Below are 12926 nucleotides of genomic sequence, written 5' to 3'. Positions count from 1 at the left end.
ATACATCTCTGTTAAAAATGCCCAATTTTATCGTGATGTACTTAACGGCTGCTCCCATATGTAGTTAATTGCTAAAATATCGGACAATGAAAATGCACCAATGCCGTTTTCCTATACTATACTAGTCAACTTTTGATTGATTGGTACAAACTAGTCAACTTTTGATTTTTCTGGGACGATCTACAAAACATATCATTTTTAAAAACTATTGAAAAAGTTCGGTGATAACTATTGATTAAACAAAATGGTTAAGAAAATGATTGTTTTCTCGCCCATTGGGACACTCGCTAGTAGAATACTGTTCCATGAATATCATGTTGTCTTGAAACAGCTTTGGTGTGGGACAATTCACTTGGTTGCATAACTCGTAGGCGTCATATGATAGACTTTACGATTGCTACGAACATATGAACATACATGAGTTGCTCAGTTGTATAAGTAGGTAAAAATGAAGAAATACATAGAAATATACAAAGTTTAAGGAAAGTGACGGACCAGGGATTGAACCAACGTGCTTCTGCATAAGAATCAGAAAGGGGAGCCAAAAGACACCTGAGCCCATGTATTACATACCAGAATTATTGATACTACACTAACCTTCTCTTTATTCAAATATTTTAACAATAATATATGCACATTTCATCCAGCCACCGTCGGACACCTGCCTGGGTTCCGTTTCATCAGCTGCACCAGATGTTGGAACGGCAGCTTCAGCGTCAGGTCATGTCTAAACTGCATATCTTCGTGCTTAATCTTGGAACTGAAGTGGAAGTTCCTCACCAGGTGAATCATGATCAGCTTCATCCCGAAGATTGCATAGCGCCAACCTGGAGTATCAAAACCAATATTACTAAGGTTTGCAAGATGTCTATTCCAACAGAACTCACCCAAACAATTCTTACTGCCGGCACTGTACGGCAAAAAGGCAGCCGGATGTCGCTCCTTGATCCGTTCTTCGGTGAAATTCTCCGGATCGAACTTCTCCGCTTCGGGACCCCAAATGTCCGGCCGTTTGTGCATGGTGTACAGGCTCATGATGAAGATGTTACCGGGCGGCACCTTGACGCCGTCGATTTCGATCTCGGCCGTGTTCTCCCGGGCCACGTACGGCACCACCGTACAGTGCCGTTGGACCTCGTTGATGAACATGTCCAGGTAGGTGAGCTTTTTGATGTTCTCCGGAGTGTAATCGGTGCTATCGCCGGGGAAAACTTCGGCGATTTCGGCGTGCACACGCTCCTGAATGTCTGGGTAGAACGAAAGGAAGAGACAGGCATGGGCCGTCGCCAAACTGGTCGTGTCGGTGGCCTTGAAAAAAGGAGATTTCAATGCGTGTTTCATAAATCACAGAAGAACAGGTAAATCCATCTAACATACCCCTGTAATGACGGCGTAGACATTGTCCCGAATCTGAATATCGTTGAACTGTCTACCATCGTGACTGACCCCAAGCAGTTGGTCGACCAAAATCTTCGGCTTGTTGTATTCTTCTTCGGCATCAGCATCGCTGTTCTCGCTTTGGTTCAGCAGAAATTTCTTCCTTTCAATCAAAAGCTTGAAAAAATATTAAATTATGATGAAGTTGAAAGCACTAAATATTGCAATATTGATAATTCTAACATTCAAGACGCAAAGGTTACAGCTTGAGTTCTGATTTCTAATTCCTGAATCTCTCCTTATGATTACTAACGATTTATGACTCATATCTATTGATTTCTAGTAATAATCTTCCATTTATGAGAGACGGACCAGCCAAGGGCTGAAAGTCTCTTTAATAAAGTCAAATCAATCAATCTTTCATTTATTATGTTTGATTTATAAATGATATGTTTAAGTTATAAATTCTACTTTTAGATTCCGGATTTCCAAATTTATATTCTCTATCACTTATATCTGGTTTCCAGCAAGGTTCCCAACTTCTATGTTTTGTTATCTCATTTTTACTAACTGATTATTGATTACAAATTTAAGTTTCAAATTTTAAATTGTTATTTCTGATTTTAATTTTTGATACCTAGTCCAATCTATAATATGTAATTTTCGAATTCAAATTTATGGTCAACATTTTAAAGAAGCGTTTCTGATTTTGGGAACAATTACTTCTTATAAAGGCGAGAATTGCATTTCATCTCTTCCAGTCATTCCATCAGCCTTTAGTGAAAAAGGAAAATTCACTCCGGTGCGATGGAGAGGATAAATTGCATTGGAGTGATAAATTACGATCCACATCTTTGTCCAAAGTTACTGATCCCAAAAACAGTAACGCTTTTTTTAAATGTTGTCCCTCAATTTCTAATTCACTATTTTGAAATCTGTTTTCATTTTTTCCAACTTTTGACTTCTGCTTACTAGTTTCTAATTTTTGATTTTTGAATTTTTGGTTTCAATCTCAATTTCTGATTTCTATATCTGATTAATGATTTTAGATTACTAGTTTCTTATTGTTAATTTCTGATCCATTTTTTTTTTGTTTCAAGTTCTATTTTTAATTTACTGATTCTCATACTAGATTTGTATTATTGATGTCTGGTGTCCAATTTTTGATTTCTGTTTTTCGTTTTTTGATGATTGACTTCATATTTTTGCTTTGATTGTTGATATGTGAATCTGATTTGAGATTTCTTATTTCCGATTTGTGGTCTTTGATTCTCCTAATTCCTGATTAATCTTTTTTTTTTATTTCTAGCTTCGTATTTTAGGTTTCTGATTTGTTTTGTTTGTTTTTAGAGTTCTTATTCCCGTTTTTTTTTAATTTCTGGTAGTAGTAGTCATGTTTTCGATTTTTTTTTATTATTGAATTCCAATTTCTGAATTCTCATTTACAAATTCCAATTTCGATTTCTGATATCTGGTTTTTAAGTTTTAATGATATTTAATTTCCAATTTCTAATTTTTGATATTCAATACATAATTTTTGATTTTCGTTTTTCTATGTCATAATTCAGAAATATGTTTGCTGTCTTCAAAATTCTTATTTTTTTCCATTTCTTGTTTCTGATTCTTGATAGGGGAATTTACGTATTCTCGGCAGTTTTGTTCTCTTCGTCATGGGTTTTTTTTTAACCTGTAGGTCTCAGAGTTGGCCTCAAATCCTTCCCAACCAAGCTGAGTTATATGCCAAAATTTCAGACAATTCGGCCCACAAAACCCCCCCATGACGAAGAGAACAAATCTGCCGATAATACCCTTCGTTGTAGGGTGAATCTGATTTAAGATTTGGTTTCTGTACTGTATCTAGTTTCAATTTCTATTGCTTCGTTTTCGAGTTCTAAAATTTGATTTTAGATTTCTTAATTTTAATTTCTGATTTTTGATTCTGATATCATATTCCTGATAATCTGATTAATGATAGTCGATTTCAAATATCCAATCACTGGTTTTATTTAAAGATTATAATATTTAATTACAGATTTGTGTTTTTGATTTCTAATTGTTATTTCAGCAGTCAGATTTCTTCATCTGAAAACTGATCAGGTTTGGAACTTCCGATTTTTTGAGTATCTGATTCCCGTTTTCTAATTAATAAATATTTATCACGCAATGATTTTTATATTTTGTTTTATGATTAGCTCTTTTTTTATTTTTAGCTTCATCTTCTTCTTATTCTTCATCTTCTCACTGGGACAAAATCTGCTTCTCAGCTATGATCACTTCCACTGTTATTAACTTGAACTTTCTCTGCCGATTACCATTTTGCATGTGTATATCGTGTGGCAGGCACTAACGTATTCTATGTCCAAGGAAGTCAAAGGAATTTCCATTACGAAAAGTTCCTGGACCGACCGGGAATCGATCCAGTCACCCTCAGCATGGCCATGCTGAATACTCACGCCGTTACAGCTGTGGCTACAGGGGCCCTTCTTCTAGATTATAGTTTTCTAGTAATAATGGAATCCTGGACTCTAAATTATGATTAGAGATTTCAGAATTCTGGCATCCGACATATGATTTCTGACTTTTGGCTAACCTATGATTTCTGACTAATGGCTTTATGCCTTGTTGCATTTGGTTTCTGACTTCTGTATTATTCTCGCTGTTTTTGGTTACTGATTTTAAATTTGTTATTTTTATTTCAATTTTCCAATTTTTAACTATTGACTTTTATTTTTTGTTTGCCCTTTTTTTCGATTTCTTATTATTGTGTCCTGAAAACTAAATTCTAATTTATTTGATTCATCTGATACTGTATTCTTGATTTTTTTCTGCCATTTTTTATTCATAGTTTCTAATTTCTAGTTTATGATGTCCGATTCTTTATATCTTATACATTTTGATTCCTCATTTCTTAATTTGATTTTGAATTTCAGAAACATTTAATTTGTAATTTCTGTTTTTTTTTTTATTCTGATTTGTAATGTTTGATCTTGATTGATTTTTGATTCTTGGTTTCACATTTCTGATTTGTTATATCGGATTAGTGATTTTCGATTACAAGATTCTAGTTTTCAATCCCTGATTGCGGTTTTTTAAATTTCTGTATCTAAATTTTAATTTCTGAGCTGCGTTTTCCAATTTCTGATTGGCTTTTGCTTATTTCGAATATTTTATTTACGGCTTTAGATTACTGGTACCTAATATCTGGTTTCCGATTTGTGATTTTTCATTAGTAATTCCCGATTTTTAGTTTCTAGTTTTTGGTTTCTGATTTGTTTTGAACGATTTTCGATTTTTGACTCCTGACTCCTGAATTCTTAGTTTGGTTTCAGATTTTTTTTTATTTCTGAAATCAGATTTCTGATTTGCTATTTGTGACATCTAGTTCTGATTTTCGATTTCTAATTACTGGATTTTAAAATTATAATTCGTTATATCCTCTGGCGTATCTGAGAGGGAAGCCTGGGAGGCCAGATTTTCCCTGCAGAATCTGTCAACCTAGCCAGAAAAATTGGAAATATTTTTATAAAAAAAAAAAAACTAAAAACCTATTTAAAAAAATGTTTTAAGAGATTTCTATTGAGATTTATGATACAATCGAGTAGACTGTACTACAATAACGTACGCTGTGCATCGATTTTAAAAGACTACTGTCCAGTTCCATCTGTATTATCCAGATATTCACTACTAGATACCGTACTGCAAGGTTTGGAAAAGATGCATTAAAATCGCTTTCAATCTCGTTATGACCTCCTGAAGCATTCATAAATCATTTCCATGCATTAACCAGAAATTTTTCAGGAATATTATATCATCATCAAGAAAAACAGCAATGTATTTGCTTAATTGGCGGTTATTTTCCATAGGAATTTCATCGTCAAAAATTATGTCCAACATTTGGGGGAGGGGGGGGGGTCTAGAAAAGTGTGACAGTACGTGTATTGGGTATAGGAAAAGTGCGTGACAGAGGAGGGAGGGGGGTGGTCTAGAAATCCCGAAAAAACGATGGACGTAATATTTGAATCTTCCTTACATTCACTCAAAGATTTCCCAAACTATTCATCCTAAAATTCCTAGAAATAAGTTTTCTCCTAGGTTTTCTCATATTAATATTTGTTGAACGGTTCATACCGGTAGTTGAAATTTTAAATTGTTTGTTTCTATCAGATTTTCGTTTCCAAATTTCATGAGAGTTTTCAGAATGGTTCCGAAGGAATTTCTGTTGGATTGAGGAGGGATGTAGGGAGCTTTCAAGGAAGTTTCAGGTGGGTTTAGAAGAGTCCTAAGGCGTTTCAAAACGCCTCAGGTTGCTCATAGGATTTAACCGACTTTTAAGGCATTTTCAAGAGGTTTTCAGATGCGTTTCAAGGCATTTCAAAATGTATGGGAAGTGGTTTCCGGAGGTTTCAGGAAGCTTTCAAGAAGGTTTCAAGGATGTTTTACCGGAGTTGCAGGGCATACCAAGGCATTTAAAACGTTCCAGAGAATTTTGGAGGCTTTCAAGGAAGTTGTAGATAAAATCCAATGATGCTATGGGTATCAAATCGTTTCAAGGCATTTCAAGTGGTATCAGGGGCTTTCGGAATGTGCAAAATTAAACCACCTGAAACGCCCTGGAATATCACTGAAACGTCCCACAAAAACACAAAAACCAACTCGGTGTCCCCCTGAAACGTCCCTATCAATTCATGAAGCCTTCTGGAACCCTTTAGAACGCTCATGAAGCCCCTTAGAGCGCTTTTAAAACCCCTTGAGAACCATAGAACACCATCAAAATAAGAAGTCCTGCAATGCCCCTGAAATCCTCTAGAGCATCCCTGAGTTCGCTGGTACATCCCAAGCATACCCCTGAAATCTCCCTTTCGATGAAAGCGACTGGATAGACCCTCTTGTATCCCTTGAAATCCCCTAGAATGCCTCTGCACCCCCCTGGAACATTCTTGGAATGCTAAATCCCCTGAAAAACCCTTGAAAAAATGAAACACCGCGGATCCTCTGTAATCTCTTGAAACACCCCTGGAACGGCTCTGAAACTCTTTGGAACACGCCTGAAACCCTTTCAAAATTACTGGAATGCATCTGAAATCACTGGAACGCCCCTAAAACGTCATGGAGCGGCACTTACATCCCTAAAACCACCGGTAACAGACCTGTAACCCGCAGAACACTCTTGAAATCCCCTGGAATGTTCCTTCAATCCCCTGAAACCTCTTTGAATGCTTTTGAAATCGCCTACCTAGATACCTAGACCATTCTTGAAAAGCCGCTGAATTCGCTTGGATTCGCCTGAAATACCGTGTTTTTAAAATATCTTGGAACGCCCTTGAAACAATCTGCAATTCCCCTGGAACACCCTGGAACGACTAATAAACCCCATGAAGTCCCCTGAAACGTCTCTTCAACTCCGTTCAACCCCAGGATTGGTATCAATGTTCTCTAGAGCACTTCTGACACACTTTGCAATCCCCTAGAAGGCCCCTGCGATTCCCTGAAACCCCCTGGATTGACCCTCTAACCCCCTAAGCTCTTCTGGAACATCTTGAAACATCCTGTAATGCCCCTGAAATCCTCTATAACACTTCTGCGATAGCCTGGACATTCCCTGGAACACCGGTAAAACGCCCCTGCAACCCCCTGACATCACCTGAAACATCCTGTAATGCACCTGAAATCTCCAGGATCGTCCATGCAATCTCCTGAAATCCCTTAGAAAGCTTTTGTAATGTCTCTGAAATTGTACTCATGTATACGATTCTGGATCAGTTGTTATGATTTAGCGGGCATTGTTTAAGTTCAATTTACAAAACGATGTTCAGAAACTGTTTGACGTTTGGGTAATGTTCAACAAATGGCGAATTACCACAGACAAACAGACGTAACACTCTGATAATTCCCATAGTACTTCGATTTAACGATCTTTTTCAAAATTTGATAGTTGGCTAACTACCCACCTGTGGCGCTCACATCGTTTTTGTTAGAGTTTGACGTTTGCTCACTACCGCCACCTAGTTGATGGTCGGCCAAACTTAGTCATTTTAGCATTGGGCGAATATGTTTCCGTGACTATGATTTGAATCGAAAAATGTTCGAAGTGTTACGTCTGTTTGTCTATGGAATTACCATATCTGGAGTTCATTTCATTTCATTTATTTAGTTAACATCAAATTCATGATAATACTGAATCAACAATTTGCCGCCATAATACTCGATTTGCAGCTGCAGCGGAGTTCACGCAACTTTAAAGTTTTTTTGGATCGAAATTTCAAAACAGTGTAAAAAAAACTAGCATAATTTTTCGACGAATCATGCAAAAATGAGAGTTTGACAAGAAGTTGATGGAAATTTGTTTACATGGACTTGCAAATCGAGAATCGGGTGACAAATAGACAAAATTATCGAGACAGGAAAAGTTATCACTTTTCAAAAAAAAACGGTTGTGAATTTTCAGAAAAGTGCATCGAAAAATCGTCAAAATTTGAAAAAGATCGAGTTATTTTACATGAATTTAAAAATATTCTAGTGAAAGGCATAAATATCGGATAGCCTACTTTAAACTGTAATATATCCGGCTTCAATGAACCGAATGCAACGAAATTTAGAGCACAGAGAAACAGACGTAACACTTAGAACAAATTTCATCAAAAAACATCGTCACGAAAACGTAATCGCTCAATGCTAAACGTACTGTGTTTGGCCGGGCCACCACTAGATGGCAATAGTGAGCAAACGTCAAACAGGAGCAAAAACGATACCAGCACCGCGAGTGGTCAATCAACCTACTACTGAATATTTGAATCAACCGTTAAAAAGGTGATCGATGGGAGGCGATGAGAGTGTGACGTCTGTTTCTCTGTGTTTAGAGCATTTATGACTAATATAATGAGCTTGAAAAAACTATTGGCTTAAGCCAATTGTCAACACAGAAAAAAATATAGCGACTAGATTATATTTAATATAACACCAAACTAGCCAAAACTTAAACATCGTTTCAAAATTCAGATTTGGTATCAATGTTCTGGTAAATTTCCTCTAATTGACATGAAAGAAATCGGTAATAAAAATAGTAGAATTTACCAAAAAAAATCATTGATTAAACCAAATCTGTAATTTTTTTTTCTCATAAACAATTTTAAGTTAAGTATAGCGTTATTTCAAATCTCATTGTGGATGTCATGAATACTCAAAATATTCTTTCATTCGGTTCATTGAATCCGGAGATATTTCAGTTCAAAGTTGACTACAGTCATGACTCGCTGGTTGGGGGCTTAATAGTTGGGTGGCTTTTTAGTTGGGACCCCGTTAGTTGAGCTGTCAGCCAACTAAAAAGTACCTGGATGTCATAATTCAATGTCAAACTGAAAATGACAACCAATCTGTAATTCCAAGGGGCGAGCTAATGAGTTTTTGGTTGCTTAAATTTTACTGATAATCGAGAAAAAAATTCTATTTCATATTTCTTAAAAAAAAGAATATGTACAATTACTTCGAAACAAATGCAAAACATCGGCAATCTTTATGTTGTCGATCATTGAAAGTGTTTTGTGCTTGCTTTTGGTCCGGGTGGTTTCATAAACATCTATATTTTCACTTCACCGACTGAAAATGAGTGAAAATAATTATTTCTCGCATTGGCCATATATGTATCTTGCAAAACGTATCAGTTTTGCTCTAAGGGGCGATTTCTTCACCCTGGCTTAAGCGTTAAGCCAGGTTTAACTGTATGGGTAAGCCTGGCTTACCGGCTAAGCCGAGGTGAAGAAATCGGCCCTAAATGTAAAACAAATTGAAAATTTTTTTTTTTACTTCCAACCTAAACATGATTTAAAAGAAAAACAATGCGCACGCCCCTTGTGCTGCTGTCACTTCACCCAACTAGTGAATCGAATTCGTTGGTTGGGTGGAGGTTGTGGCTCAACGAGCGGGTTCCGACTGTATCGGATAGATTTGCCTTTTCCTAGATTTTTTGATCTGGCTCGATCTTTCCCAAATTTAAACCACTGATAGACAACTAGGGTAAATGTACCAATAGTGGTGCTATTAGTAGCTTGTTGAAGTAAAATAATTGAACAAAATTTATAATACCACAAAATAAAAAGTCTGAAAGCGTTAATCGGTAGTTTTTCACTTAAATTTGCTAGGAAACATGTAAAAACCATTGTTTATTTCAGTTTTTGCTTATAAATCACTTGCACCAACTATAGGTACACGGTTCCTATTATGGAGGTAAAATTTAACATTGGTTCCTATAGTGGCGCATCCCATTGAATTCTTATGGGACCCACCACTATAGGAACACTACCACCACTATAGGTGCCAAGGAGCAAAAAAATTAAGGAAAATAATTGTTTAAAATAGGTTTTTCGCCAAATCTTGAACACGTAACTGAATTAATGATATTAATTAGTTATGATGCATCGATTAAAAATGTCATTTGCAAGCTTTTCGGTCAAAAAAGTGCTGAATTGCCACTACCACCACAATTGGTACTACCTCCACTAAGGGAGCTTTTACCCTAGTAGATCTACTAACAGTGAAAATTTGATATTTTTTGATACACTTTACAAAAGTTACAGCTAGTTGACCATTGTTTTGAGTGAAAATTTTGCCTGTCCCAATCATTTTGTCTATCATTTGAACGATATTTACGGTGTATGATGTTTATGATGTAGGGATGTTATTATTTTGTTGTATTAAGACCTGTTTTACCTTAGTAAAGAAGTCACAGATGATTCGTCGACCTTCCATGAGTTCTTTGTAATAGTGTGTCAACTGATAAATGAAATCTGGATACAAATGCACTGTTATCATTCTTCGCGAAGCACCGTTGAAAGCTCTGCAACCAATAGAAGCAAAAATGGCACATTTAGTAAAACGCTTTGTCACGAACCACCTTGCTAACACTCACAAATCCAGTCCTCGTTTAAATTCCACCTTGCCCTCACCCTGCTGGAGCACATCCCCGCCAAGAGTTGTTCCGGCGGCCATCTCCAGGGCACAAACCGCCGTGTACTTCTGAATATTGACCGTCTCTTCATCGGCACACGCAAGCAAACTTTCAGTCATCTTCTCGCAGCACTTGACAAAATACGGAACGAACCCATGCACGATCCGCTGATTGAAAGTGGAGTTCAGCCGCTTGCGGTTATCCTTCCAAACTGGTACTGCAATAGGGAGGAATAGGGAGTCAGTGGGTTGTCCGCTTGAACACATGTCCCAACATACACTTGGCCGTGAAAATTCCTTGCGTAAATCCCGCAAACCGATACAGAAAAGGCCGCTCCAGACAGTCCGGGCTCGACAGGATCTGGTGAACGATATCCGGATGGCTGGTAATCAGGAGCATCTTCGGTCCTGCCCAAGCCGTCGTTATCCGATCGCACTCGCCAAAGACCCGCTTGATCTCCTGGAACCGCTCCACGTCGTTCTTCCCCAGCATGATGGGTGCATTGCCCACTATGGGGTACCGTGGTTGAACCGATGGCCATTTGTCCGCAAACTGGAACTGCCGTCGGTAGAACCAGTACCAAACCACACCGAGAAACAAGATCGCCGACAGAAACACCAGCAAGTACATTGCGATACACAATTTGACACGAAAAGCAACTCAGAAGATTCTAGGACCGTTCCGCACCAAGTGCCACAACCAACTAGGAGGAAGCTGCACCATGGGTTGTAATTTTGTTTTACACTAGACGGGGTCGAAGTGTAGGCAGTCCGGGTCGGATTAACCAGAGAGCAGCTTCTTCACCAAAATTTCCATTAGTTAACCATAGCCATGGTTAATAAGCAACGATCTCATCAGTAGCCCGAAAGCGTGGCACGCGCTTGCTGCACGCAGTGCACTGTGGTTCAGTGAGCTGATACACAACGGTGAAACTTTGACAGTCCCATGAATAAATAACAAATTTAAAAAAGCCGTTTCGAGGTAAATTGCTGAGCTCCTGACATGTTATATGTACAGCAAAGTTCATGGTGGAGATCCGCCTTAGTGCATCATGCACTATGGTGGTAAAGATGCTTTTTTATTTGTTCCCACTAAGGGCCCGAAATATCTATCGACGACCGGTTATTGCTGGCAGAAGCAGTGGAAGTTTTGGTCCAAATACGTATTAATCTCTATTATCTCTGATAAACGAGTGCAACTGGCCTTACTGATTTCCGTGTCTGAGCCAATATTTAGTCTCCAATGAGTTACACTTGGCAGCTATTCGAATAATATTTCATGTATGAAACCATTTGAGTAGGGGACCCTTTTTTGGACTTGATTTTTTTTGTACAGGGCCAAATGGATACTGTACGCATCGAATTTGGGCTGTCATTTTCATATCGCCCGAATATTTTGCTTACTGATCCACTGTGCAGTGGGTATTGGTTGTCGGTCATGCCACAATGGAATCCGACAATTACGCACCTACCATGAGGACTTCCTCAAGACGCCGTTACGATGAGTTCAACAATTGCAGCCTAATGCGAGATCGACCTGCACTGGGGTACCACCGCAACTGACCTAGCACAATATATACTTTGTTAATGTGTACACATTGTGCACGGGTATGGACGGACTGACGGAATTGAGTTCACTTTCGGTTCTATTTTGACCGTGAAGAACGCTAATTGAACCGGCCGGAAATTATTGTTATGATGATGCTATGCAGCATATTCGTAGACCGAGTGAAGTTTGGCGATGATTATGCTGCCAATTATTTTTATTTCGATCGTTTTTAGCTATGGGATGGTTTATGCGACTTATGCCTCGGACCTTCAGATAATGTATGAGAACAAGTTTGCTTGTTTGAAATGGGTACTTGAATCCTTATTTGACCGGTACAAAACTGTGGGTCGACAACCTGGAAGGAATGTCCAATAGCTCTAGTGCTCAAAAGTTCCTATCCCAACTTTACACGGACCAAAAACTGTGATAACAATGACTGCCAGGCAGCAGTTGTAGCAAAGCGCTTAGCAAAAGATGCAATCTGAACAATGTTGTCCTTCTGAATACAGCTAGATTGAGAAAGTTCATCCCCATCGTCTTTTCACCTAAGATGGGCAGCTTAAACACTATGGGAAAAGTTACTTTTTCACGTTAGAGTTGAAAATTCGGATTTTGGTGTGTCGATTAATCAAATTGTTTTTCCATGCATTTCATAAACTCGCCGCAAAAACAGCCATCGCCTTCTTGATCCGTGCACTTATGTCAATCTTGATCACAATTGGCCGTTATTTGGCTACAAAGAAATTGGAAGCTTTCAACATTCTTCACTGCTGGTCTACACCGTCTACACAGGATCACCCAGCATGGAATGCTGCTTGCTGCCATCGGAGAGTTGCGTCAATCTTCTCCTGGTGGAGCGAACCTGGTGTGATAGCACGTGACTCTCAAGCCGAGGAAATGGGATCGAATCCTCTTCCCGAAAAACTCGCAAAATGTCACCCTAATTAATCCACCTAGCGGTGATGGCGCCTTTATCGTGCCTTCGAAACCCAATTTCAATAAAACTCAAGCGAAATATTTATGTATATCGCACTTTCATACAATTAACAGAAATCCATTT

The 12926-nt window shown here is 38.2% G+C and overlaps 1 protein-coding gene across 1 annotated transcript; it reads right to left on the bottom strand.

Moving 5' to 3' along the window:
- Positions 1-601: 601 nt before the first annotated feature.
- On the bottom strand, positions 602-11107 carry LOC109420948 (cytochrome P450 4c21-like). The gene is made up of 6 exons (XM_019695423.3): positions 10597-11107; positions 10280-10535; positions 10081-10207; positions 1378-1554; positions 888-1308; positions 602-827 (listed from the first exon to the last, which is right to left on the bottom strand). Exons 1-6 carry the CDS (start codon positions 10946-10948, stop codon positions 640-642), a joined length of 1521 nt encoding a protein of 506 aa, XP_019550968.3. The 5' UTR covers positions 10949-11107; the 3' UTR covers positions 602-639.
- Between the last annotated feature and the right edge of the window lie 1819 nt (positions 11108-12926).

The sequence above is a fragment of the Aedes albopictus genome, chromosome 2 (assembly GCF_035046485.1).
Source record: "Aedes albopictus strain Foshan chromosome 2, AalbF5, whole genome shotgun sequence".
Classification (NCBI taxonomy): domain Eukaryota; kingdom Metazoa; phylum Arthropoda; class Insecta; order Diptera; family Culicidae; genus Aedes; species Aedes albopictus.
The sequence above is the reverse complement of the archived record's forward strand: the minus strand, read 5'-3'. Positions and strand labels throughout refer to the sequence as shown.